Source organism: Chinchilla lanigera, unplaced genomic scaffold (assembly GCF_000276665.1).
Source record: "Chinchilla lanigera isolate Chin_1 unplaced genomic scaffold, ChiLan1.0 scaffold00066, whole genome shotgun sequence".
Taxonomy (NCBI): domain Eukaryota; kingdom Metazoa; phylum Chordata; class Mammalia; order Rodentia; family Chinchillidae; genus Chinchilla; species Chinchilla lanigera.
Genome location: NW_004955467.1, coordinates 12,389,947 through 12,414,476, shown reverse-complemented (window position 1 = coordinate 12,414,476; position 24,530 = coordinate 12,389,947). Strand labels below are relative to the sequence as shown.

Here is a 24,530-nt window from a genome sequence, read left to right as displayed (position 1 = left end):
TTTTTTACAAGCACACAGAGGACGCTAAGTGCTGTTTATTGGTACCTAAGTGTGCAACAAGGCAGAGGGGGCTTCACAGCGGGCACACAAGCCAGCAGGCTCGAGCGGTGGGGTGGGGACACACAGGGTCCCTTTTGCCTGCTAGTGTGCTGGGAACGGTGGATGCTACTCATCCCAGCCTCTCTGAAATATAACAAATATAAAATAGAGGAGGCTGTTTCTATGTTTTGGGGAGAGACTAGGCCTCTTCCTAAACGAGGCATTAAGGAAGAATCGACAGATTTGATTGCAGCAGGTGAAAGAGAACATCAAGAAGCTTGGGAGTGGTGGAACTCGCCAGAAAGTGGGAAAGAAAGATGATTGAAAATACGGGTGACACAGAGGATGAAGGATCAGCCCCGTGGTGTAGGAAAAGCTAATAGAAATCAACACAAAAAAGGACAAGCAACCCAACAGAAAAGCAGGCAAAGGCGGCGGGCAGGCGATTCCCAGGAAAAGATACAAGCGAGGCGCTAAGGAAAGACAGACAGCCCGGGGGACAGAGAAGGGGTCAGGTGCAAGGCCAGCACCAGCTAGGAGCCAGCAGGGCTGTCGCAGCGGGAATTGGGAAGACCCTGAGGGAGGGCTGGATGTGGGCAGTGCTGGCCGGATGGGTGGCCAGGGCGGAGCCGGGGAACGATGACCAGGCTGGGTTCTCAGGCCCTGGGCAGCCCGGGTGACTGAGAGGGCAGGTCCACATCAAAGCGGTAGGACCACCAGCAGCTGGCAGGGCCCCACCCTTCCTTGCTCCGCCGGTTTTGCCCTTTGATGTGTGTGTGGGAGGGACCCTGAGCCCAATGGGCCGCCGTGCCCACTCCCCTCTCACACTGGCCCCTCAGTGCTGCCAGGGTTGGCCCAGTACCCTGCTTGGGGGAGGGGCACAGGGTGAGGGGTGACTTGCGGCTCCTGAGGTGGGGCCAGGACCAGGGAGAAACTCTCCTAGGTGAAGACACAGCTTAGAGGGACCAAGAGCCTGTCTAAGCCAGACAGCTCTCAAGCTGGGAAAGTCCAGCCTGGATCAGAGCTGCCATACAAAGGGGCACACTGAGGCCCGGCGTACCCTGAGGATGCGCTCACTGCTCAGGCAAGGGTTGGGCTGCGTCCCCTTCCCTGGCTCCTGGAGCCTGCGGGGGTGGGGTCAGAACGGGAGCAAGGGTGAGCGGGCCGAGCGAGGGGCAGCACAGTGCCCTAGCATCCTCTACCCCACCCACAGTACTTCTGGCTGCTGGTCCTGTCCCGGGGTCTAGTGGGTATCGGCGAGGCCAGCTACTCCACCATTGCGCCCACCATCATCGGCGACCTCTTCACCAAGAACACGCGCACCCTCATGCTGTCTGTCTTCTACTTTGCCATCCCTCTTGGAAGGTGAGAGCCGAGATGCCAGGGTTTGGGTGAGGATCTGGGCGAGGTCCCCCGCTGGACTTTGGAGCATTTCCTCAGCCACACATGCTTGCGGTCAGCCTTGGAGCATGCCGGCCGGACCAGCTAGCTGGGTGGGGAGGCGTGCAACCTGCCTCGTGCCTCTGGGATTTCCTGTCCCGGTCCCTGTCTCTGCTCAGCCTGACGGGTGTTTGTCTTCTCTACAGTGGCCTGGGCTACATCACTGGCTCCAGCGTGAAGCAGGCTGCCGGAGACTGGCACTGGGCCCTTCGGGTAAGGCCCAGCTCCCCTGCCAGGAGGTCATGCTCAGTCCAGCTCTTGTCCCAGGGGTACCAGAGATGCCAGGGCACCAGCCTGGACCTCCAGGGGTTCTCCTCACCAGCCCGGGCTCTGAAGTCTTGACCCACATCAGTATGCACTGAGCTGTCTGGGGAATCAGAGCAGTTCAGTCTCAGGGCCTTCGTCCAAGGTTTGGAACCTCTCTCGGGAGCCCCAGGTTGAGAGGATGAAGCCTTCTCTCTCCATGTCAGGAAATTCCAGGTCCACGACAGAGCTTCCGGCTTCTAGCTCTTCTCTGTGCTAGGGCAAGGCTGGGACAAGACCTCTGTGTGGGGCCCCTTGGAGCCATTTCCTGTCCTGCCAGAGGCTTGGGGGACAGTTACCAAGGCCCCAGGATAGTGCAATCGGAGGAAACAGAGATCTCCATCTCCCAGCAGAGCGGAAGCTTAAGACAAAGTGTTTTTTCCTCAAAAGCAGGAAGGAAGCAGCCTCCGTGGAATTTCTTGGTGGGGACAGAGAGGGGTGGCATGGAGAGGAACCAGCTCAAGGCTCCTGGGCCTGGGGGAGGGGGTGGGGGAAGGCGGTGTGTTGGAGTCCAGGCTGTCCAGAGGTCCCTCTGTGCGGAGTCCTGGGGCTTTGCAGATTCTCTTACTGGCGTGAGGGTGGCCGCAGAGAAGATGCATGGGGCCTGCACAGACCCCTCCCAAAGGAGTCTACCTGACTTATGGGCAGGAGGCTCCAGGCCTGGCCCCTCCCTTCCCAGTGCGTCCCAGGGCTAGAGACTCACCTGGGAAACATTCCCAGCCGCAGAGAGCAGGGCGGGGCTGGTCTCCCCCAGCAATTCTCTCCTCCCTCCAAGTCATCATCCCATCCGTCCGTCCATCTATCTGTCTTTTCGTCACCCATCTGCCCACCCATTTTCCTTCCATCTGCCCGTCTGCTTTTCCGTGTACTCTCTACCCATCCGCTCAGTCACCTCTCTCCTGTATCTGTCCATCCATCTCTCTATTCATCTGTCGCTTCCCTCCTCTCGTCAGTCTGCCTTGCACCTTCTTTCGCATCCTTCCCGGGTCTGAAGACTCCATTTTGAGCCCCTGGGCCCCTCACTGACCTCGCCCCCACTGGCTGTGCCCATCAGGAGGGCTGGACAGACACTGGCCCAGAGCCCAGGGAAGGTGCGGCTTGCCCGGCCCCCTCTAGTGCGGCAAAGACAAAGCTGACTGGGCTCTGTGTCCTAACTTCATGCTTTACCCTCTGCCAGGTGTCCCCCGTCTTGGGCATGATCACAGGAACCCTCATCCTCATCCTGGTCCCAGCCACTAAGAGAGGCCATGCTGACCAGCTCGGGGGGCAGCTCAAGGCACGGACCTCGTGGCTGCGAGACATGAAGGCCCTGATCCGGAAGTGAGTACTGTGGAGCAGGCTGGCGGGCAGAGGGAGGGGTGCCGCAACAAGGGCGCCCCCTTCCCACTGCTTGCCAGCTCCGCTGCTTGTGGTTGTGGCCGCTGCAGTGCACTGTTCCCGCAGCCTGAACCCGCCCCGGAGCCTGTGGGGGAGGCATCTCGGTTCTCTGTCAGGAGACGCTGCAGTGAGCTGGGGGAGAGGAGGCAGCCTCCTGGGCCCGGAGGTGGGCTGTCTGTCGCAGCTGAAGAGGGTCCCGGCCCAGCTCAGTGTTGCTGCCCTGGCCTCTCCCCAGCCGCAGCTACGTCTTCTCCTCCCTGGCCACGTCGGCTGTGTCCTTCGCCACAGGGGCCCTGGGCATGTGGATCCCACTCTACCTGCACCGTGCCCAAGTTGTACAGAAGACGGCGGAGACCTGCAATAGCCCGCCCTGTGGGGCCAAGGACAGGTGAGCCTGGCCATTGGGCGCGGGGGTGGCTGGAGAGGGACACCGGACAGGGGAACCCCTCTGCTCCAGTTGTTGACCCTCCCAACCTGTACCCAACGTCCTCTTTCTCCACAGCCTCATCTTCGGGGCTATCACCTGCTTTACTGGCTTTCTGGGCGTGGTCACGGGTGCAGGTGCTACACGCTGGTGCCGCCTGCGGACCCAGAGGGCCGATCCACTGGTGTGTGCTGTGGGCATGCTGGGCTCCGCCATCTTCATCTGCCTCATCTTCGTGGCGGCCAAGAGCAGCATTGTGGGCGCCTATGTGAGTGTAGTGGGGGCAGGGAACAGGGGTCGAGGGGAGAAGGGTTGGAGCTGGACCGGAAATGAAGTCTGACTTGCTGGGCCCTCTGTCCTCATGGGGAGGCTTCTGTCCGTTGGCTGCTTGCCCCTGCTCTGTCCACCACCTGTCCAGGGCTCTGGGTGTCCTGTGGGCACGGCTCGAGTTCTCTGGGTAATCCACCAGTTCCTCATGAACCTGACTGGGAGGAGGTGGGGCCCTTGAGGAGGGGTAGGAAGCTTTGGGGGCTCCTGGCCAGCAGCCAGGGTGCAGGGGCATCTGGGACCGCTGGGGGGTGGAGAGGCCCCTGATGGCTGCTCTCTTTTCTCCTGGGCAGATCTGTATCTTTGTCGGGGAGACGCTGCTGTTTTCTAACTGGGCCATCACTGCGGACATCCTCATGGTGAGCCAGGCAGGCTGGGGTCACCTTGTGCTGACCTAGGCCTTTTGACTTCACAGGAGCAGCAAGGGAGGGCGGGTGAGGAGGTGGGGGAGCTGGCAGGGAGGCCTGCCGGGAAGGTGATCTCAGAGGCAGGGAGGTTTTGGGGTCTGCATCAGGGGCTGCAAACAGGGATGAGCAGGCAGATGAGGTGGGGTGTGGGGCAGGGCAGGGAGGGCATCGTCTCAAGGCTCAGGTTTGTGCTGAGAGGCTGGCAGTGCCAGGCTGGCACTGAGGTGGTGTTGCCTGCCAGCACTCCTCCCCCCAAGGGCCGAGCATCCGTGGGCTCTGCCCTCCCGGCTCAGCCTGGGTCCCAGGCGTGCCTGCTCGGGTGCCTGCGGCTGGGCCAGCCAGACAGAGGCCGTCTTCACAGGGCCAACAATGGGCTGCAGACCAGCCGGCCAGGGACAAAGGGCCATCTGAAGAGTGGACAGGGGCCTGTGTCCCCAGGCCTGACGGGAGCAGTCTGGGAGGAACCAGAAGGGGGCAGTGGACTTAGGAGCTTGTGGCACTCTGGGGGGAAAGCAGGGGTGGGTGTGTCCCTTGTTCCGTCCTTGGGGATCCTCCCGGGCAGCGTCAGGAGAGAACTGGGAGCAGAAAGTGCAGAGAGGACTAACAGTGGGAGAGTGTCTGGAGGGGCAGGGCCAGGGGAAGAAAGATCCTCAGGGTGTTTGAGGTCTGGTGTGACCTCAGGGGACAGCCGTGGAGGTCAGAGTCTGGCCAGGCACTGGGCCCCTGCTAGTCCCTCTGCTTCAGGAAGTCTGCCTTGTCCACCCAAGCATCCTTGAGTATGTGCTTCTCCCTGGCTGGTCCCTGTCCCCTAGTCCACGGTTGGGGTGGAGGTGGTGGGGTCTGACTCACCTCTGGGCCTCAGAATGGAGCTGCTGGTGGCAGCGTAGGCTGGGTCACTGCACAACCCCGGAGTGATGGGGGACTGAGTCTGTCTGAACCAAGTGCCCTTGGCACTGGGCAGCAGGCCCCTCCCTGTCTGCATCCCCAGGGGCAGCCCCTGACAGCTGCTGACAGGGTCTGGGTCCGAGGGAAATCATGCCCCAGTTTATTAAGTGTGGCTTAGTGACTAATTATTACTAGAAACGAGGCCATGCAGTCTCATCAGATCCAGGTCTCTTCCTGTCTTCTTATTGCTGACAGGGTGCCCTGTGGGGCTGCTGCCTGCACATTGTCCATGGAGGCCGGTGTCCTGGACTGAGAAAGTAGCTGGAGTTCAGGGGCAGGGGTGCCCAGGGACACCCGGTGGGCTGGTGCTGCCTGTTCAGCTGCTCTGCCCCAGCCCCTCCTGTCTGACTTGGAGCTGGTCAGGACTTGCTCAGTTTTAAGGGTGGGTAGGTGGTAGGGAGCCTGGTTCCCAGGAGTTCTTGGCATTTGGTGCTAGGGGCACCCATCTGTTCAGATAAGGCTCTTCCAGGCAAGGGTCCTACTTCGCACCGGTCCCCGTCCCAGGCCAACTTCGGCCTTGCACAGTCCTCATGGAGGGGGAACCAAGAGGTATTTAACTTGTGGGAGGGCAAGAGGCCAGGTTGGCAGTCCCAAAGCACATGACTCCATGTGACCCCTGGGGACTGGCACCTCCCTGGGCCTCAGTATCCCCTGACCACGGTACCTGGCTGTTCCCCAGGAGCCAACTACAAAGCTGATGGCAGCCTGGTCCCTGGGGCAGGTGGGGAGGAGGCAGCTCTGTTATTCGTGACAGTTCAGCTATGGGAGGGTGCGCTAATCTGTGACTTTAAGCCCGTGCCAACCACTACGAGGGGACCTCACCTTACTCTTCCCACCTGGATGTGGCTGGGGAGAAGACAGAGATGGCTGCTTGGGGTGGAGTCGGCGGGGAGGTTAGAAGGGTCTGGGCTGGGCAGGTAGGAGGGCAGGTGGGGAAGAGCAGCCAGAGATGGGGAGCGGCCGGGGTAAAGACACCAGGGCGAGAGCTGTAGGGCTGTGGGGACTGTGGGGTCTTCAGAAGTGTCACAGCCGCAGGGGTGGGCCTGGCCCCTCTGGCCCCTGACTTGCCTATCTGTCCTGCAGTATGTGGTCATCCCCACCCGGCGAGCCACCGCTGTGGCCTTGCAGAGCTTCACCTCCCACCTGCTGGGCGACGCAGGGAGCCCCTACCTCATCGGCTTTGTGAGTGGCTGGCGGTAGTGGAGTGTCGGGGATAGCCTGGGGTGGTTGGGGGCCTTGGGAGGTGGCCCTGACCTGACGCCCACCTCCCAATCCTCACAGATCTCGGACCTGATTCGCCAGAGCACCAAGGACTCCCCGCTATGGGAGTTCCTGAGCCTGGGCTACGCCCTCATGCTCTGCCCCTTCGTCGTGGTCCTGGGTGGCATGTTCTTCCTTGCCACCGCTCTCTTCTTCCTCAGCGACCGTGCCAAGGCTGAGCAGCAGTGAGTGGGCAGGGGCTGGGCTGGCTGCCTTAGCTGGGAAACAACTGTGATAGCCCTGCATGTGCCTGCTGCTGTGCTGTGTGTGTGGAGGGTTACAATGGCCTCCTCTGCACCTTGGGTGAGGGTGGATGGCCTGCTGCTGGGATCCAGGGCCCAGCCCACCATGGCTTGGCCCTAGCTCAAAGCCTGTCACACATGCGGCCCAGGGTGGCAGCTACCAGGCATGCTGTACAGGATGTGGGTTTTTTCTGGAGCTACAGGTTTTCAGAGCTGAGACCTTCTCCTCACCTTTTCCTCTCATTTTCTGACTTCTTTCTCTTTTTCTTTTTACTCCTCTTTTCCTTCTCTCCCACCTCTGGGCTCTCCCACCTCCCCCTGGGGCTGACGAGGTCCCTGCCCAGCACCTCCGGTCAGCCAGCCCCAGTGATGCGATGTGCCAGAACCGTGCCCGGGCCCGGCCCCCGCTGACGCGCCACCCTGACCCCCGCCTGTCTCTCCCTCAGGGTGAACCAGCTGGTGCTGCCGCCCCAATCCATGAAGGTCTGAGGCGGTGAGTGTAGGCTGAGGAGGGGACACAGCAGCATTAAGGGACAGGGACACTCCTGCCCAGCTGCCGGTTGCCTGAGTTCATCCCACCAACCCTGACTCCTGAAATGCTGCCCAGTCAGTGACGGAGCTATGTGAGGGGGAGTGGCCTCCTTCCAGTAAATCAGATGCCTGCTTCCTTGGAAGAGCTGAGGGCATAGGTCGAGGCTGGGACTGGCCAGGAACTCCCCGCTCTGTCCGGATTCTGTCCTCCCCAATCCTCCTAGAGGTGCCAGGGCCCAGCTTGTACTGTGATCTCCCTCAGGGCCTGGCCTGGAGGCTGCGGCTTCCCAGCAGTGCAAGCTCAGGCTCATGGTCCCAGAGCCAGGAGCAAGTCGGATTCCCCAAACAGCAGGGCAAGTGAGGAGGGACGCCTCGGGTGGGCCCCCCAGTGCCCCAACTCTGAAATCACACCCTCCTCTCCTTAGGTGCCGCTGGGATAGTGAAGAACCCTTGCTCTCACCTAACCTGGGAAGCATCCTACAGCATCCCAGGCCTGCGGCCCTGCCCCAAAACTTCCTGTGTGACCAACCACCAGGGACCCACCCTCTCTGGTCCAAGACTGCTGAGTGGCCCTGGCTCCAAGAAGCCACATCCTCTGTTAACCTGGAAGACTGTGTGTCTTGGGGCAGGTTGGACGGATTCTCAGCCCTGGGTTTGGGCTGCAGAGCCCCTGGGTTTGGGCAGCAGGACCCCTGGGGCCAAGGGAGAAGGCACCCCCAAGTAGGTGTATCGGGAGACATTGGCCTGCCACCAACTTACGTGATCTTGGGTAAGCCCCTGCCCACCCTATGTCTTGGGGCCAGGGAGCTGGACTTTCCTGCACAGGGTGTTGGGCAAGGTCCTATCTACAGCTTTGAAGACCCAGCAGACCCCGGACCATGCAGAGAAGAGGTGGCCCGGGCCTTGGGGCTGCAATTCAGGTTCTGAAGCTCTTGGAAGCACAGGGACCACTGTCCCTTAGCTGGGCTTCCGACTTTGGGGTCACTGGCTTCAGGCTGGCACCTGGGGTGGAGCACTTGTCACAGGGTGCTTCCTGGCCTCCTGGTCACTCTGGAGGACACATCTCTGTTGCCTTGAGCCCAGCTCTTACCCTGGACTTCCCAGGTTGGGATCACCCCTCCACGGGGAGCTGGCATCACCAGGGGTGAAGGCCCTGGTGGCAGCCACGTACCACCCATGCCCCAGGTTTGAGATGTTGGGAACCACCTACCAGTCCACCTCTGCAGGGCTCCGTGAGCCCTAGAGCTCCTTGCTGACTTTCCAGAAGGCTGGAGTCCACTCCCTCCCTTGGGCTGGGCCGAGCCTTTTCCAGGGGCAGTATCCCAGGAACCATATCCAGAATCCATGGAGTAGCAGCCAGGGCTCTAGCTGCTGGAGGAAGCAGCTATCCCCTCAGCTTCCTGCTCCAGGGACTGAGCTTGAAGGAGGGAGGCTGATGTCCCTGGCCACCAGCTGCTGTGGCTCACTCTCACAGTGACTGCAATTCCGGGGGGCTGGGCCTTCTCCCCAGACGTTGATCACCCCACTCCTGTCTACACCCCCACCCCCTGCAGCTACCACCAGGTTATAGCTGTCACCTGCACACCAGCCCCCTGGGGGAGCTTATGCCCACCGCCCCACACTCCCTGCACATCTGCTGCAATCGCGGTCACAGGAGACCCCGAGCGCCAGCGGGACACCACTCCCTTTGCCCCTTAGTTACTGGCTGGCTGTGGCTTCAGTGGTGTGTTAGCTAGTGGAATACCCACCCTACCAAGCTCTGGGGCACCCTGGGGGCTGGACGGGGTGGTATCCCCCAAAGACCAGCCTGGCCTCCACCCCACCCTCACCTGGGGCCCCAGCAATGTTTTCTTGTTGTACAAGAACCAGGTCCAAGTGTTGCCTCCTCTTCCTTCCGGAAGCCAAACTGCTCCTTTATTTTTTAGAGCTGCTGATTGTGAATCTCAGAATCTTAAGAGAGAAGCCAAATATATTCCTCTTGTAAATGAAGAAATAAACCTATTTAAATCATGTCCTGGTGGTTCCTATAGTAAGTAGAGCGGGTGGGGGCTCACCTGAGGAGTGGTGACACCTGCAAGGTAACACCAGCCAGGCTGGCAACAGACCCACTCCTCAGAACCAGAAGCTGCTGCCTTAGGCTCGTTTATTAAAATCATGGTGGAAAAATAGGAGTCTGGAGGGCTGCTGGGCGGGGACGGAGGGCCCAGCGCTCAGGGTGTTCTCAGCTTCTTCCGCAGCAGCTTCTTTCTCTTGGCCCCGCTCTGGAACAGGCTGGGGCTCCTGACCACAGCCAGCCTTGCCCTCTTCCGCAACAGGGCAGACTGTGGGGACTTGCCCGAGATTCCCTTTTTGGAAAGAGCGTTCTGATGCTGCTTTTTGCCTGAAGGCTCTGTGGCGGGCATAGCATTGTCTCCATTCGCCTGTGACGGCCTTCTGCTTTTCTTCTCCAGCTCTGGAGTCTTGGTGCTGGGGCTCAAGGCGAGGGTGTCAGGGGCTGGGCTCTTGGTGGCAGGGGTCCCATTCACTTCGGGTTGGGCCAGGACCTTGGCCTTCATCCTTTTCCTCTTCTTCTTGCCTGTGCTGGGGGGCTGGTCGCCACCAGTGGCTGGACGAGCGGCTCCCTCTGGCGCGGGCCTCTCCTCTGGTGTGGGCCCCTCCGACTTGCGCTTCTTACGCTTTTTGGTCTCTGGCAAGAATCCCTTTTTCTTCCGCTTCACGCTGACAGGGCTCTCAGAGGCACTGGGGACTTCTTTGGCGTCCTTCTTCTCCACCTTGGGGCGCCTAGGAGGACGTGAGCAGGGTAAGAAAGCACCCAGTGAGGGCAGGGGTCACCTCCACCTTGGGGTCCTCTGGGACCCAAGTGCCCAGAGCTCCCACACCCAAGCATGCACACCACAGCATGTGCAGCACTGGAGTGCGGGTCTTTCCAGCCCCTGCCCAAGTGTGGGTCTTCCTTCTCAGAACCTACTGGACTCCGAGCGTCTTCATGGCCTGCCAGTACAGGTCGCAGAGGCGGTTGGAGCCGGCTGAGCGCTCGCCCTGCTGCAGGTTCTGCTGCTGGCCTTGCAGCACACCCAGGACAGCGGTCAGGTCCACAGTCAGCTCCTGCAGAAGAAGCAAAGCCTGGAGCTGCAGTGGTGATGGGAGGCAGGGCCTCTCTTTGGCGCCTAGGCTCCAGCTCCCTGCCCTGCCCAGGTGTGAGACCTACTCTCCAGGGGCCCCTGTTTGCTCACGGGCCCTCAGCCACCCCTGCCCGTCAATCACCAGCCTCTCCCCTCTGGGAGGAAACAAGTCCCCACATCCGTGTCTGTTCCCTTTGCCATGGCTACAGGCTGTTCTCTGCTTTCTTACCTCCCACCAGCCCCTCTCCTGCCATGGTTCTGACCGAACGTTTCTGAGAGCGCCACTCAGTCCTCCCCAGGTGCCGAAGTCCGCCCCATCCCTCTTCCGGCCGGCTGTGCACTGGGAGGTGATTTCTGAAACCCACCAGCTTCCAGGCCCCCACCCTCCTGGTTTCCTTTCCACCCGAGGGCAGTTGCTTAGTTCTACCCCTTACTTTGCTGCCACCTGCCTCTCCCCTCAGCAATGATCAAAGACCAAGCTCCCCCTCCATTTGGGCTCTGAGGGTCTGTCGGTGCTAAGTCTCCTAAAGCCTGATTTCGGGCCAGGCTTGGGGATCCAGATGCCCATCCCCCAGCCACCTCTGGGCCCTCCCCCCTGATGTACTGTGAGCAGGTCACACCCTACTGGGCCCCAACTTGTCAGTGCTGCTCCCTGCCCTCTTGCACCAGGCTTGGACACCTGGACTCCACACTGACTGCTGTCAACTCAGAACCTGTACCTCCTCCCACTGTCTCCTGCCCTTCTCTGCTCTCTTCCTAGAACCTTCTCACCTCCATTCTGTCAGGGACAGGTGGCACACTGCCACCCAAGTCATTCACATTCACCCTTCAGTGGTAAGATAATCACATCAACACAGCTTGGGAGTCCTCACCCTGGCATACAGGACCTTCCCTCTGTGGCCCTTGCTGATCTCCCCCCTGCTCCACAAGCCCTGACTACTCCGTAGTCTGCTGCCTGGACCCTGAGGGCTGCCTGCTCCGTCCCAGGCGCAGCTCTGTGGGCCGGCGGCTCACCTCTTGGTGGGTGATCTTGAACAGAGTGTTGAGCAGCTCCAGGGAGGTCAGCTGCTTCTGGTGCTCCGACCTGCTCTGCGCCTCGCCCAGCGTGCACAGGTTCTAGGGAGGAGGGGCCAGGCTGAGGTATGCAGAATGGAGTCCCTGCTGGAGGCCCATTTCCTGGCCTGAGACTAAAGCCCAGAGGAAGAGCACATCCCTGGGACCACCCAAATCCCACTCTGGAGGGAGGCTCAGGTTCTGGAGCACCTTTCTCGGTGGGTTGGAGGAGGGAGCTCCAGGCTCTTACCTCAGTGACCTTCACCAGGACCTGGGCAATCAGCTGCTCCCACTCAGGGTCCTCAAAACATGCCCTCAGCTCCCGTGCAGACAGGGTCTTTTGCAGTAGCAGGCAGGCCTGGGCCTGAGGAGAGAACGTGGTTACTAGGAACCTAGCTTCTGCAGGCTGAGGCTCAGGGACCGCCACACACCTGATAAGAACAAGGTAACTCCAGGTGGTACATGGGGCGGGGGCTGCCTGCTGTCCTCGGCCCTGCAATAACCCACTCTTGTGTAGGTGAGGGACACTGAGGCCTGGGTACAGACTGGGCTCCCAGAGGGATGGGGATAGGACCTCAGGTTGAAACAGCTCCAGGCCCTCTAACTAGCTTAGCACCATCTCTCCTGCTGCCTGCCCAACAGCCAGGGTACCTGACAGACTGGGCAATGCTGGGCATCCTTCTGTATAGGCAAGAGGACTGGCTCTCATGGGAGCTGGAGGGCTCAGGCTGGGTAGGAAGTGGTGGCTACAGGGACAAAGCCAGACCTGTCTCCTCAGATCTGATACCAATGGTGTGAAGGGCCACAGCATAGCTGTCCTGCCTGTCAGACGACATGCCCGATAGCCAAGGTCGGCAGGGCACGGCTCCTGAGCTTCACACACCCCGGCAGAAGGGGATGAAGTGCACAATTCAGGCAGGCCTGGTGGGATCTGGGAAGGCCCTTACCTGCTGGCGGGCCCGTGCTGAGCCAGTCATGTGCTGGAGCAGGATAGGGAGCAGACTCTTACAGATCACCTGGGAGGGCAGGAAGTTAACAGGGGCCATGAGGTGGGGCCTGGGATGTGTAGGGGTAGCCCGAGGGGCAGGGGTGGCTGGACACTCACCGGGTACCGGGAGAAGAGGGTGAGAAACATGGGGACGGTGAAGGGGCTGTTGCGCTTGGTCAGGAAGGAGTTTAGCGCTGCCGAGTACACCGGGGTCACGAGGTCCAAGTCCAGGCAGTTGGCGGTCTAGGCCAGGTGAGAGGATGGGGTGAGGCTTGGGCGGGCCCGGACGGCATACAGAAAGCTGAGAGCTGGGGCCTGGCTCTTCCTGCAGCTCTCAGGGACCAAGCCCCCTCACCTGAGGGCCTGGGTCCTCGGGGCCACCACCGGCACTGTCTCCTTCCCACTGCTGGCCTTCCGGTGTGTGCTTCTTGTTAGCATTGCCCTTCAGGACGCGCAGCAGGTAGAGGGAGGCATTGAAGTAATAGAGGGCGACCGAGGAGTCGGCCTGCTGGCCAGCCTGCCGCACCAGCCGCTCCACCTGGGTGTGCAACTCCGCTGCGCAGTGGGCCACGTCGTGGCAGTAGTGTCGGGAGCGGCAGAGGTGGTGCCTGTGGGCGAGAGGAGCAGCGCCGGTCAGAATGTTCCCTCACCAGTTCTCTGCCGAGTCGGGGCAACCCTGAGGCGGGACTCTTGAGTCCCATGACACGGGAGGAAACCAAGAGACCTTTGGAAGAAGAGGGCCTTGACCCAGGTTCTGCAAATTTGCTGAGGCTGTGAGGCAAAGGGGGGACTGAGCCCTTGGGCTGGGCTGCACCACGGGCCAGACACCCCTCCTCTGGTCCACGCCTCCCCCTGTACCCACTTCTTCTGGGACAGTGGCCGCCAGGACCTCTGTAAAATGAGACCAGTCTGTGTACTCAGAACCCTGTGTGGTTAGCGGTGATAGTGCATGCCTGTGATCCCAGCACTTGAGTGGCTGAGGCAGGAGAACTGCTGCCAATTTAAGCAAAACCTGGAATACAGAGCCTTGAAATTCTGTCTCAAAAAACCCACAGAAACAAAACAAAAAACCCACTAAAATAAAACCCCCAAACCCCAAAACAAACAAAACAATTAATGAAAAAAGCTCTTTGTGGCCCTGGAGGGCTGGGAACAGAGTGGGGATAAGAAGCGGGACACTGGAAAAACTGCACAGTGACCAGGTGCTGGCAGAAACATCTGAGAGTGACCTGGGGGTCCTGCTGGGGGTGCCTCAAGCCCTCTCTGCTGTGTACTTGGTGTCCCAGGACTCTAGGCCTCTGGCTCTCCAGGTCTGGAAGGTCTGCACTTGCCACAGACTTTGTCTCTCAGATGCCATGACTGCCTCCCTGCCAGGCCCCCTGCCTCCAGTGATTCCTCCCTCAGACCACTCCACACCAGACCCTCCCTGCCCCACACCGCGGCTGACAATGCCCCTGTGGGCCCTGGATGCCAGCACCTGGATCCTCGGTACCACCCCCTAGCTCTGCCTGTGCTCCTGGTGACCTCCACTCGTCCCACAGCTCCCTGCCTTGCTGCCACTTCTGGGACTGATTAGGTGTCCCCACCTGTGTGCTCTGTCTCCCACCATCACCAAAGCTCTGCTCACGCTGTGCTGTCACTGCCAGGCGAGGGGTCAGATTTCCGGTCGTGACTCTGAGGGCAGGGGTGGGACTGGGGACCCGAGGATGGCACCTCTAGAGCATAGCTTGCACAAAGTGACAGGAAATCAAAGATTGTGCAGGTACTGAGTGGCTCTTGGCCTGGCTGGGGCAGTCGCTGCACCCGCCCCACTCACATGAAGATGCGGGCCGTCTTGTGCAGAAGGTCCTGCTCCTGTTTGCTGCTGCTGCTGCTGCTGGTGCTGCGCATGCTGCTCCGGATGATGTTCAGGAGTGGTTCAAGCAGCTCCAGGACCAGGGGGTTCTCAGGCTGCCTGGTCACCAGCACCTCGATTAGGTCCAGCACCTGGGGGCAGAAGCGGGGTCAGCCCCCTCAGCATCATGAGCAGAGAGGGGCTGGGCGGGGCAGCGGCTCTCACCCGGATCTGGAAGTCCCGCCGGAGCGCCTTCTCCTTCTGCAACTTATTCTTCTCATCCCGCCGGGCCTTGATGCGCAGCTTCTGCTCAGCAAAGAGGCTGGAGAGACTCTCATCCAGGGCCATCATGGCCTCGTCGCTTAGCTCTTGCTCGTCCTCATCACTGTCCACGCCACCCTGGGGACAGAGGCCCAGCCATCAGTGTGGACGCACGCCCGGACTCAGGCAGGCAGGCAGGCACGCACGCATGCGCCTCTCTCCTAGTTCCTGCTCACCAGTGCCTTCCCGGCCTGCAGCACTTCCATGAGCTGCTGGCGGAAGCCTGGGTCCACGTGCTCGTCGCGTTCCTCCTCCTCACTCTCCTCTCCCTCGCTATCTACTTCGCTCTCCGAGTTTTCGTCTTTGCTGTCTGAGCCCTCGTCCTGTGGGAGGTAGATTGGTTACACTTCCCCACTGCCACCACTACAGCCCACAGCTGCACCAGCTCTGCCCTTTGCTGGCCAGTACCTCTGCATCCTTCAGCTGCTTCTCATCGGAATCATCGGTGACCACCACGGCGTCATCTTCATCCTGGCTTGCCTCAGGGTTCAGCACCTGGGGAGGATTTCCAGGCCGCTGACTCATCTGCTGCCCAGGCCCCCAGCCTTTCCCGCATCCCTGAGCTCTGCTCCTTGCCTCCCCCGACCAGACCCAGCTGTCTCAGTCACAGGGCCCATCTCAGGGAAGAGAACGGGAGGACCAGCTTCCTTGACAGCCCTCAGAGTGCCGGGAACAGGCTGGCAAAGCAGCAGTACGAGTGGGCCCCGACTCAGTCTGACTGCAGAGGGGGCGGGGATGACGTGATATCCCCATATAACTTGGTGCTCAGTGAGCCCCATCCCTGAAACTGTTTCTCCCGAATCGCCACTCACCTTCAGGATAAGCTGTAGGGCACGTGGGGTCAGGTGGGAGCAGATGTGACCAAACACGCTTCGGGCCACCTGGCGCATCAGGTTGCTGGGTTGGGACAGCAGGGACAGCAGGATCTCGACCATCACTTCCACCCACGGTGGCTCCTGTGAGTCTGTAAGCAGGGAGGGGGCTGAGCCAGGACAGAGCACTGCTGGCTGTACAGGGCAGCCTGCTCAGGGTCCCTCTTATGCCCAAGGACGTGCCTTCCCACCCCGCCCCCAGGGACAACAACCCACTGATGGCCTTGGAGCGGGAACGGCGGGTCTTCTCCCCCATGCTCTTCTTGATGCAGGTCTGGATGTCCCCTAGGAGGTCACAGCTCTCTGTGGGGGACTGTGGGCAGGGCAGGACAGAAATCAGGGGCTGGCAGTACCTCTGCATCCTTTAGCTGGCACCTGCGGCTTAACCATTCCGGCCACCAGCCTGCTCCGCTCAGTCACCCTCACTAGGCAGAAGACGCTGAGGTAACCCAGAGCTAATGGCTTCCCCTACTTCATATGTATTCACAGGACCGGAACCCCAGCCCGCACGGAACCCAGGAGGTCCTGGTCTCCCATGGCTCCACACCTGGCCTGGCGTTAGGGACAGTCTTTTTTTGGTTTTTTTCCGGTGCCGGAAACCGAACTCATGACCTTGCGCTTGCCAGACAGGCGCTTTGCCGCTGAGCTACATCCCCAGCCCCTAGAAACAGTCTTGAATCTGGGTCCCAGGCACCACTGAGCAGTATGTGTGTGTACGGCAAGTCTAGAAAACATCCCGTAATCTGCAGTAGGTGCAAGGCAGACTTTCCCCGCACAACACCCTGGGTGTCAGTGTCTAGATTCCTGTGAACGGACAGCTATCTTTCCCTGGGTGGCAACTTTTCTCCAAGGATCTGACACACCCTGAGCTGCAGCTTCCTCCAAAGAGTCAAACTTAGAGATCCTAAGGTCTGGGGAAGGATATTCAAGTTTCTGACAGTCCTTAGGGCCCTGCTGCTATCAAAGCTTTGACAGCAGGTATGGAAGCAGAAATCACAGCCACAGAGCCGGAAGGAAGCAAACAAATGAGGGACCTGTTCCTCAGGTCAGTGAGATGGAAGCCGCCCTGTGAGAGCCTCAGGCATCGCCAGGGAAAACACCTCTGAGTAAAATAAGGGCTCAAGGCTTTGGGGAAACACAAGGGGCAAAAGTGCTGCTGGTGTTGAACTTCAAATGCAATCAACGCTTCTTGCTGGACAGAACAGAAAGGGAATGTGGCTTCAGGAACCATTAGAAGGTGTATGAGTTACAGAAATGTGACACAGAACAGGATGGAACAAAGAACTTGCGCTGAGGATTCACAAAAAGGAAAATACTAACCTCAGCTACCACTACCGCTTCTGAGCGGGGTGAGAATTAAACTGTGGGCCCCTTTCCCTCCTCAATTTTTTGACTGGGTCTCACTACATGGCAATCTTCCTGCTTCAGCCCCTTGAATACTGAGTAAAAGGGTGAGAGCCACCATGCATAGCAAACTAACTCCCATATGACATGGCCCATGGGTGCCGGGTCTGCTGCCCTCCTCGGGGAGGCGGCAGTTCTTCACAATCATCACTTCTGCTCTGTAAACGGCATCGGGGAGGTCCAGCAGCGTGGCTTGAATGCCAGCAACTTGCTGTGTGTGGCAGGCTGCTTTGCTTTGTTTTCCTACGTGTCAAACAAGGAGAAGTACCTGCCCAAAAGCTTTGGGGATTATAAGGGGCAGCCCTGTAGGGGAAGCTTGGGATGCTGGATGGTACCTTTAAGTATACATGGTAATTTTTCCTTGAATTAGAAACCCAACCTCAACGCCCCAGGGCCTTCCCTGGTCCCCAAGCATCTCAGTAGGGTGCCCATCAAGCCCCAGAACCCTAGGTTCCTAAATGCCTCCCTGTAGGCCACTGTACCTTGAAGAGGTGGATGCCCACCAGGAGCAGCAGATGCTGGAAGGCGGTGGCCTTGGTCTCTGAGGAGCGGGCCTCCAGTTCCTTCAGCGTCTCCAGCATCCTGGGGGCAGGGGGAAACAGGAGCGTTTGCAGGCTGCCATTGCCAGCCACACCTAAGTGTCCCACCCACCATGGAAGTCCCACGCCTCACTGGTCCCAGGCCTGGCGCTGCTGTGCTGTGAAGGGTGTGACGATGGCCACGTTGCGGCTGTGATTCAACAATGTGTCTGCTAACTGCACCAGGCGGTAGATCCAGGGGTGCCCACCTTGGGCCTGGTCTGGTACGTGCCTCGATTTCGTGCTGAGGGTCTGTAGCAGGCTGGTGACAGTGAGGCTGGAGTCAGAGGACTGCACAGGCAAACACACCTCTGTCCACCCACCTCAGGGCTTGGCCCCTGGCCTCTGGATCTACGGTGCCTGCTATTGCTCCCAGCTTAGCACAGGAGGGAGTAAATATCCTCAGGGATGCCTCACCACTCTGGGCTTTCCCAGGCTGCCCAAGGCCCACCTGAAGAAGGCATTGGTGAAGAATTCTCGGGTCCGGCTGTCCACAGGGGAGGAGAACTGCTGCTTGGTCTCTGGGATCTGGCTCGTGGGCTTCTTTGTCTTAAAGAATGAGTGGAACAAACAAAACCTGGAAGACAGCCAGTGTCGCCTCAGCTTGTGCCATTCATTTCAACACTTCCCTTCTTCGGTGGTACCATGGAGAGTGTGCCCCGAGGAAGGAGCAGCTACTGTGTTGGGCACAGTCCCGCAGGACCCAACAGGGAAAGGCCAGAGGCACCTGGGCAATGATGAGCATGGCCCGCTTCTCTGAGAATCAGGGCCCCTCCTGAAGCCAAGACAGATGTGAGGCTATGTGACCAGTGGCCAAGTCAAGATCTGGCGCCTGAGAGCACGGGGCTGGTGAAGCTGGCTCTTGTGACCACGCTGGTGGTGGGCGGGGTTAAGTCCTGCTTTATGCTGGGGACAGAGGTGGGAGGTGCCAGACAAGCAGCTTTCCTGAAACCACAGGTAGGCCAAGGTTGCCTACAGGATTCATGAAGCAAATCTTTAGGACCCTGTAACCCTAGGCTTTGGGGTCCCTTCCCTTCACAGGCCGCCAAACAATGCCCTAAATCTCTTTGTGCCTATTCCCTACTGATGACTCAACCCAAAGGCTTCTGGCTCCAGGGTGGGCCATACCAGGACTGGGTCAAGGGCCCTTTTCCTTGGTCACTACTGGGGCTTGAGCACATTTCACACCTGGCCACCTGCTCGATCAAGGCCTCCTCTTTCTCCAGGTGCAAGGTGTCCAAAAGGCTGACCAGGCGATGGATGATCCACTTCCGTAGCCGGAATATAGCCCGCTCAGGCCTGTGGAGCAAAGATAATACCATGGAAGACATTCAGAGATGACAAAAACTAGGAATTGCTTTGCCCCATCTTGACAAGAAGCCAAGACTACCTGCTCTTCACATTGTTATGGAAAGATCGAGGCCATTTTTAAGAGCTAAGATTCCTCCCCTTCTTCCTTCTGTGGTTTGGAGCCCCACCACTGCAATCCAGCGCTCCTTAATCTGGGGCCCCTCCCCCTTGGACCACTCACGAATTGAATGAAGCATCCTGGACTTTCTTCTGGTTTGCAGTGCTGAAGTCAACCAAGGAGTCTAGGTTGGGCTGGAGAAACATGCCTTGTAGCCAGGCCACATAGTCTCGCAGGGCCTGGGGACTTAGGAACCGTGTGACACGCCAGAAGGTAGGCATGACAGGGAGACCTTGGTTGGTGATGGACGAGAAAGCCACCAGCATGAACAGCTGCCGCTCAGGGTCATCCTGGCATCCCTCCAGGAAGGTGCCCATATACTCGCTCATCTCCGGGACAAACTTCGACTGATTTGAGAGCTGCAAGAGTCAGGCATGCACTAGGATCACCAGCCCAGGGGAGCCACCAGCCCCAGCAACCCCTTCCACTGCAGGTTAAGGCCAGCCATAGTCAGGCTTGTTGGCACATGCCTGTAATTCCAGAATCTGGGGAAGCTAACGCAGGAGGACTACAAGTTTGAGCTCTGTCTGGGCAACTCAGCAAGACGCTATTTCAACAGTAAAACAAATGGGTGGTAGTGTGGCTCACTGTGAAGGGTCTGGGTTCAATCCCTAGCACCACAAAAACAAAAAACCCAGGCCTGAGGTCCCTTCCCTTTTACACAGCTGGGCTAAGCCTTAACTTGCAATGGCTCCCTGTCACTACCATGAGCCTGCCTGGCATCCAGGCCTCCCTATCCTCAGTGGCGAGGAAGACAGGCTGCTGCTTTCCTGGCTTGATGCAGTGTGGAGTGGTGTTTAAGGGCCTAGTCTGACCAGGATCCAAATCCTGCAGGGTCATTTCGGGACTCAAAAACCACCAGTCCTCATGTGCTTACTATATGGGCATCAAGCCCAGTGATACATGTTTTCTTATGGCAACCTGTTTATTTTTATTTATTTTTTGGTCTTTCTGAGACAGGGTCTTGCTATGCAGTTCAGGCTGGCCTTGAGCTCACTTTGCAGCCCAAGCTGGTCTTGAACTCACAATGATCCTTCTGCTTCAGCTTCCCGAGTGCTGGGATTACAGGTGTGTGCTACCACACCAGGCTGGTATGACAACCCTCTGCACCAGGCCCTGCCATCACTGATTTACGAATGAAATAAACTGGTGCTCACTGGGACGATGATGTTTTAAGCACAGTCAGCCCGGGCGGGGGAGCAGGGAAATCTGAAGAGACTGCTGGCTGTATCTGCCTCTGAGGGACCCTAAGGGCAGATGCCCTAACCTTGTCCCAGTTCCTTTCCTGGTACTCAGGTACCAGGTCTTGCCCCAGCTGTCTGGCTGGTCAGTGCCGAACTGCAGTATGTGCTGCCCACCTTAGCCGTGACCATGCGCTCCCCGAAGTGGCGGGCCAAGTCTCCTCGCATCACCAGCTGCAGCTGCTCCTTGGACAACAGGGGTAGGGCTGCGCCCAGCAGGCGGAAACACATGAAGCTGAGGGGGTGTGGGAGAGCCTGGTCACAGCCCCAGCCTCTAGGTGGAACCTCAGATAGGGAGGTGGTTCCACCTGAGGGAGCGGGTGACGGCAAGGGGGCAACTGCCACGCATACCTGGTCGGCCAGGATGGCTTCGTCAGGAGCCCCTGCTCCACAACCTCCTTCCAGAACCGCAAGAACTGGTTCTCCTTAAGCACCAGGCGCAGCAGGTCCAGGGCCACATTGGGCAGCTTGTTCTCCTTCTTCACAGAGGTAGCTGCCAACCTTAGTACATTCACCAGTCTGTGGAGGCAGAGGGGCTCAGGGAATAGTGCTTAGCAGACTAGGGTACAGGACACCCCCAGGGAGAATCCGCCACCCACTCTCTCATACTTGGGAAGATTCTCATCTGTGAACAGGTCAACCGATCCCATCCAGGACTTGAGCTTTGCCGGCACCTTCTGATAGGCCAAGAGGAAGAGCTCCAGGTGCTTAGGGGAGCTGAGGACTACGTTCAAGTCAGGCTTGAGGACCTTTGGCAGGATCTCCTCAAACATGGCTTCTGGGACCTAGCAATGGGGAGACAAGACTGTGGGAAGGTGGTTCCTTCCCAATATCCTTAGTCCCTATCTCTATGGGGTGAGCCCTATGCACCCTATACTACCTGCCAGGGTTTAGGTACAGTGCCAGTAAGAGGTAGAACTGTTACAGTCCACCTTGCTAGGCAACAGAATCATCAACAGGCCTTTACTCAACAACCCTGAGCTTCAGAGAAGCTGGTTTTTGTTTGTTTTGAGACAGGGTCTCGCTATGTAGTGATCCTCTTGCCTCAGCCTCCCAGTGCTAGGAAAGCTGGTTTTTAACAATTATCTCATTAAGGCTGATCTTCCTGGGGCTGCCTTTTTAATTATTATTTTTTGGTTTCTTACAGGACAAGCCCATTTCTTTTCTCAAGATAGAGTCTCACGCTATAATTCAGGCTGGCATTGAACTATCTAGCCCAGGCTGGCCTTGAACTCTTGGCAATCTTCCTGCTTTGGCCTCTGAAGTGCTGGAGTTATAGGTGTGTGCCACCACTCCTGGTGACAAGCCCATTTCTTATACAAGGACTCCTAAGTGGAATTCTAGGATTTTAATTCAAGTCCTTTTAGCTCTGAGGCCAAGACTAAAAGACTGTGCACATGCCAACCCCTTTCCTTCAGTGGCAAATAGTTTTAGGCATAAGCCTACCTTGTTTCCCAGGTAGAGCCATGGAGGCCCACAAAGGCATGTTTAATAAAAATGGCAGGCATGTTTAATACACTTGCCATGTGCCAGGCACTGTCCTAGACCTGTACTCCCCAACACGGAAGACATCAGCCACATAGGGTTGCTGAGCACTTGAAATGTGTCTAACCTGAATGAAGGTGTGTTTTAAGAACAAAATATACACTAGACTTCAGATTTTTTTTTTTTTTTTTTGAGACAGTGTCTCGCTATGTAGCCTAGGCTGGCCTCAAACTCACGGTGATTCTCCTGCCTCAGCCTCCAGAGTCCTGGGATTACAGGTGTGCACCACCATACCTGGCAGATGTCAGATTTAATGACGAAAGGAATGCAAACTATCATAACTCTTTATACTAATTCCACGTTTAAGACAGTATTTTAGACACACTACATTAAAATGTTACCAAACTACACCTGTTTTTTTTTTCTTTATTTTTTTAAACTTTTCAATGCAGTTACTGAAACATTTCTAGTTGTAAACCTTTATGATTCTATGGAACGGTGCTTCAGTGCAGCAAGTCAGCCCGTACCTCAGAAAGGATGTCCACCAGGGCCTTCAGGGGCTGCCCCTGTAAGTGGTTGTAGTGGTGGCTCAGGACTTGCAGCAGCTTCACCGACTTCGTCAGGGCCTTCTGGTCCTGGTACCCACAGAGAGCAGCAGGTATGAGCAGAGCATGTTGCTGCACCCCCACCTCTAAGCCCTTGCACCCCCAAAGCCCTTACCTTCACTAGTCGGCCTGATTGAAACAGGGCCAGCACCCCGAACAGGTTTGCAAAGAGAACAGGTCTTATCATTGCCTAGAAAAAGATTCCAGGCACAGTAAGAAAGGCCCAAGCACTGCCCACCCTCCATCTGCAGAGCTGATGTCCCTGGGGCCACGCTCACCTTCTTTGTAGTATTCAGCTCATACTTTTCTTGCACCTGCTCCAGGATGCTGCACAAGGGGATGTCTTCAAAAGACTGTAACAGCTGCCAGGAGCAGTGGCAAGAGAAAGAGAGGGGTTCAGGGTAGCGGCCCAGCCACATGCTATCAGAACTTAACCGCCCCCTCTTTTTCCTGGTATTGCAGATTGACCCCAGGGAGTGTTGAGCTATATCCCTAGCCTTTGTTACCTTTACTCTAAGACAAGATTTGCTAAATTGCTCAGCTTAGGGTCATACTTGCAATCGTCTTAACCTCCAGAGTAGCTGGGATTACAGGTGTGCACCACCATGCCTGGCTTTAACCACCTAGGAAGCCCTGAGTTCCTCCTCCCATCCAAAGGATGCCCTGTGAAGTCGCTCACACCCCTGTGAGCAGCACTGAGGATGGGATACTACCGCTCAAATGGAATGGAATCTGGTTTCCCTGCCCCATCCCTACCAAAGCTTTAGAAGTTATCTCCTACGCCCACAAGAGTGTACGCTTGTGATCCCAGGCAATCTACCCTATCTACACAGCCTGAACTACCTCTAGGACAGAGATGACCAACCTTTTAGAGACTGTGTGCCCAAACTGCAACCCCAAACCCACTTATTTATTGGAAAGTGCCAAACTGTGCTACCGTAAACTGCACTGTTATCCAAGGCCAGCTGGGGCTTTGCTAGGGAGATTTGGCTAGCTTGGCAACAGAGAGGGCTTTCTTTGGGAGCCCGCTGCAGCACGAGCGCCGTGGGTTCGCCATCACTGCTCTAGAGTGGTATCGAAAAGAACATTTGCTCAACTTCCCATTCCACTTGCCTGGACTTCTCTGTAGACAGGCCTTGCCCACGCGCTTTCCTCACACTACTGCCAGGGGAGGGTGCCTGCCATCAGCTCCGTCTTCCCCCTCAGGCCGCCCTTCCCCTAACGCTGACTCCCCCACCCCCACCCTTGTGCCCAGCACGGCTGGGGCCCTGCCAGCGGGAAAGTCTCACCTGTGCCAGAGCCATACTGTAGCAGGGCCGCGCGGCTTCTCGCCCCACTCCCAGCCCAGTGATGAGACGCTTCAGGGCATACTTCATCTCGGATCCCTGAGGAGTCAAGAGAACGCCACGTGTTAGAGCGTAACAAAAGGGCCCGCCCTCACCCTCCCTGGCGTCCGGAGTCACGACAGTGCGCCCCGTTCCAAGTCCCAGGGCCGGCCGCCACTTTTCGGTCGGGCTCCTGGCGGCGCCCAGGCCCGGGCCCCATCACCGTGCCTCCGGCCTTGCTCTCAGGTACGCCAACAGCTTCTCCGTGGCCTCCAGCCGCGTCTGCTGGTGCGGCTTCGCAATGTCCCAGAAGAAGTCCAAGAACTCGCGGCTGTGCTCCAGCAGGCCATGGCGATCGGCAGACGTCGCCCCTCCGGGAGGTGCAGGCTCATCAACTACAGAACTCCGCATCTCCGCCATGCTGCGCGAAACACGTGGGCTCGGAAGACAGCCACTTCCGGGTCAGGCCAAGGCGCATGCGCACTGGGTCGCGTAGTCGGGGGCGGGACCGGGCTCTGCCGGGGGCGGGACCGGGCTCTGCCGGGGGGCGGAGTCATTGAGAGACCCGCCCTTCCGCCTTTAATAGGCAGAAAAAACCTGGTTGCCGCTTCCAACAGAGTCCGCAGACCTTTAGAACACGTCTTCGTACAGGTGGCGTTCCCGCCTTGGAAAGCAAATTCACTTGATCTACCTTACGGCAGGGGCATTCAAATAAGGCGTTCAAGAATTACTTATTCAGCATTTTAAAAAATTCAGCAATTATTAAGCCCTTACTGTGTGCTTGGGACTGTGCTGAGCCAGGCAGCGGGAACAAAGCCATTACTCATACGGACTCCCGTTAGACGGTTGCTAAACAAGTAGACAAACACATTTACAAAATAATACTTATGAATAAATAAAGAATGCAGGGGTCAAAAGGAACTTTTAAATTTTGGAAAA

At 58.1% G+C, this 24,530-nt stretch overlaps 2 protein-coding genes across 4 annotated transcripts in view; one reads left to right on the top strand and one right to left on the bottom strand.

Moving 5' to 3' along the window:
- Positions 1–9,305, top strand: part of Spns2 (spinster homolog 2 (Drosophila)) — a gene marked incomplete at its 5' end in the record, with an annotated part of 36,319 nt that extends 27,014 nt beyond the window's left edge. The window contains 10 exon segments of one of the 3 annotated variants that reach the window (XM_005399685.2): positions 1,253–1,404; positions 1,626–1,692; positions 2,960–3,102; positions 3,395–3,547; positions 3,662–3,851; positions 4,204–4,269; positions 6,346–6,444; positions 6,544–6,707; positions 7,211–7,257; positions 7,721–7,811. In XM_005399685.2, coding sequence (XP_005399742.2) covers positions 1,253–1,404; positions 1,626–1,692; positions 2,960–3,102; positions 3,395–3,547; positions 3,662–3,851; positions 4,204–4,269; positions 6,346–6,444; positions 6,544–6,707; positions 7,211–7,253 — 1,077 coding nt within the window. 3 annotated transcript variants of the gene reach the window in all.
- A 116-nt stretch (positions 9,306–9,421) lies between these two features.
- Positions 9,422–24,106, bottom strand: Mybbp1a (MYB binding protein (P160) 1a; the record flags this gene model as incomplete). Its single annotated transcript, XM_005399687.2, is given in 26 exon segments — positions 9,422–10,076; positions 10,264–10,400; positions 11,432–11,533; positions 11,721–11,834; positions 12,418–12,486; positions 12,576–12,701; positions 12,814–13,066; positions 14,275–14,444; positions 14,518–14,691; positions 14,790–14,936; positions 15,022–15,108; positions 15,426–15,577; positions 15,702–15,798; positions 17,372–17,471; positions 17,562–17,729; positions 17,919–18,044; positions 18,656–18,766; positions 18,999–19,294; positions 20,294–20,411; positions 20,528–20,695; positions 20,786–20,961; positions 22,189–22,296; positions 22,382–22,456; positions 22,545–22,628; positions 23,556–23,651; positions 23,820–24,106. Coding segments are annotated over 26 exon segments (4,017 nt in total). The 3' UTR covers positions 9,422–9,505.
- Positions 24,107–24,530: the final 424 nt, after the last annotated feature.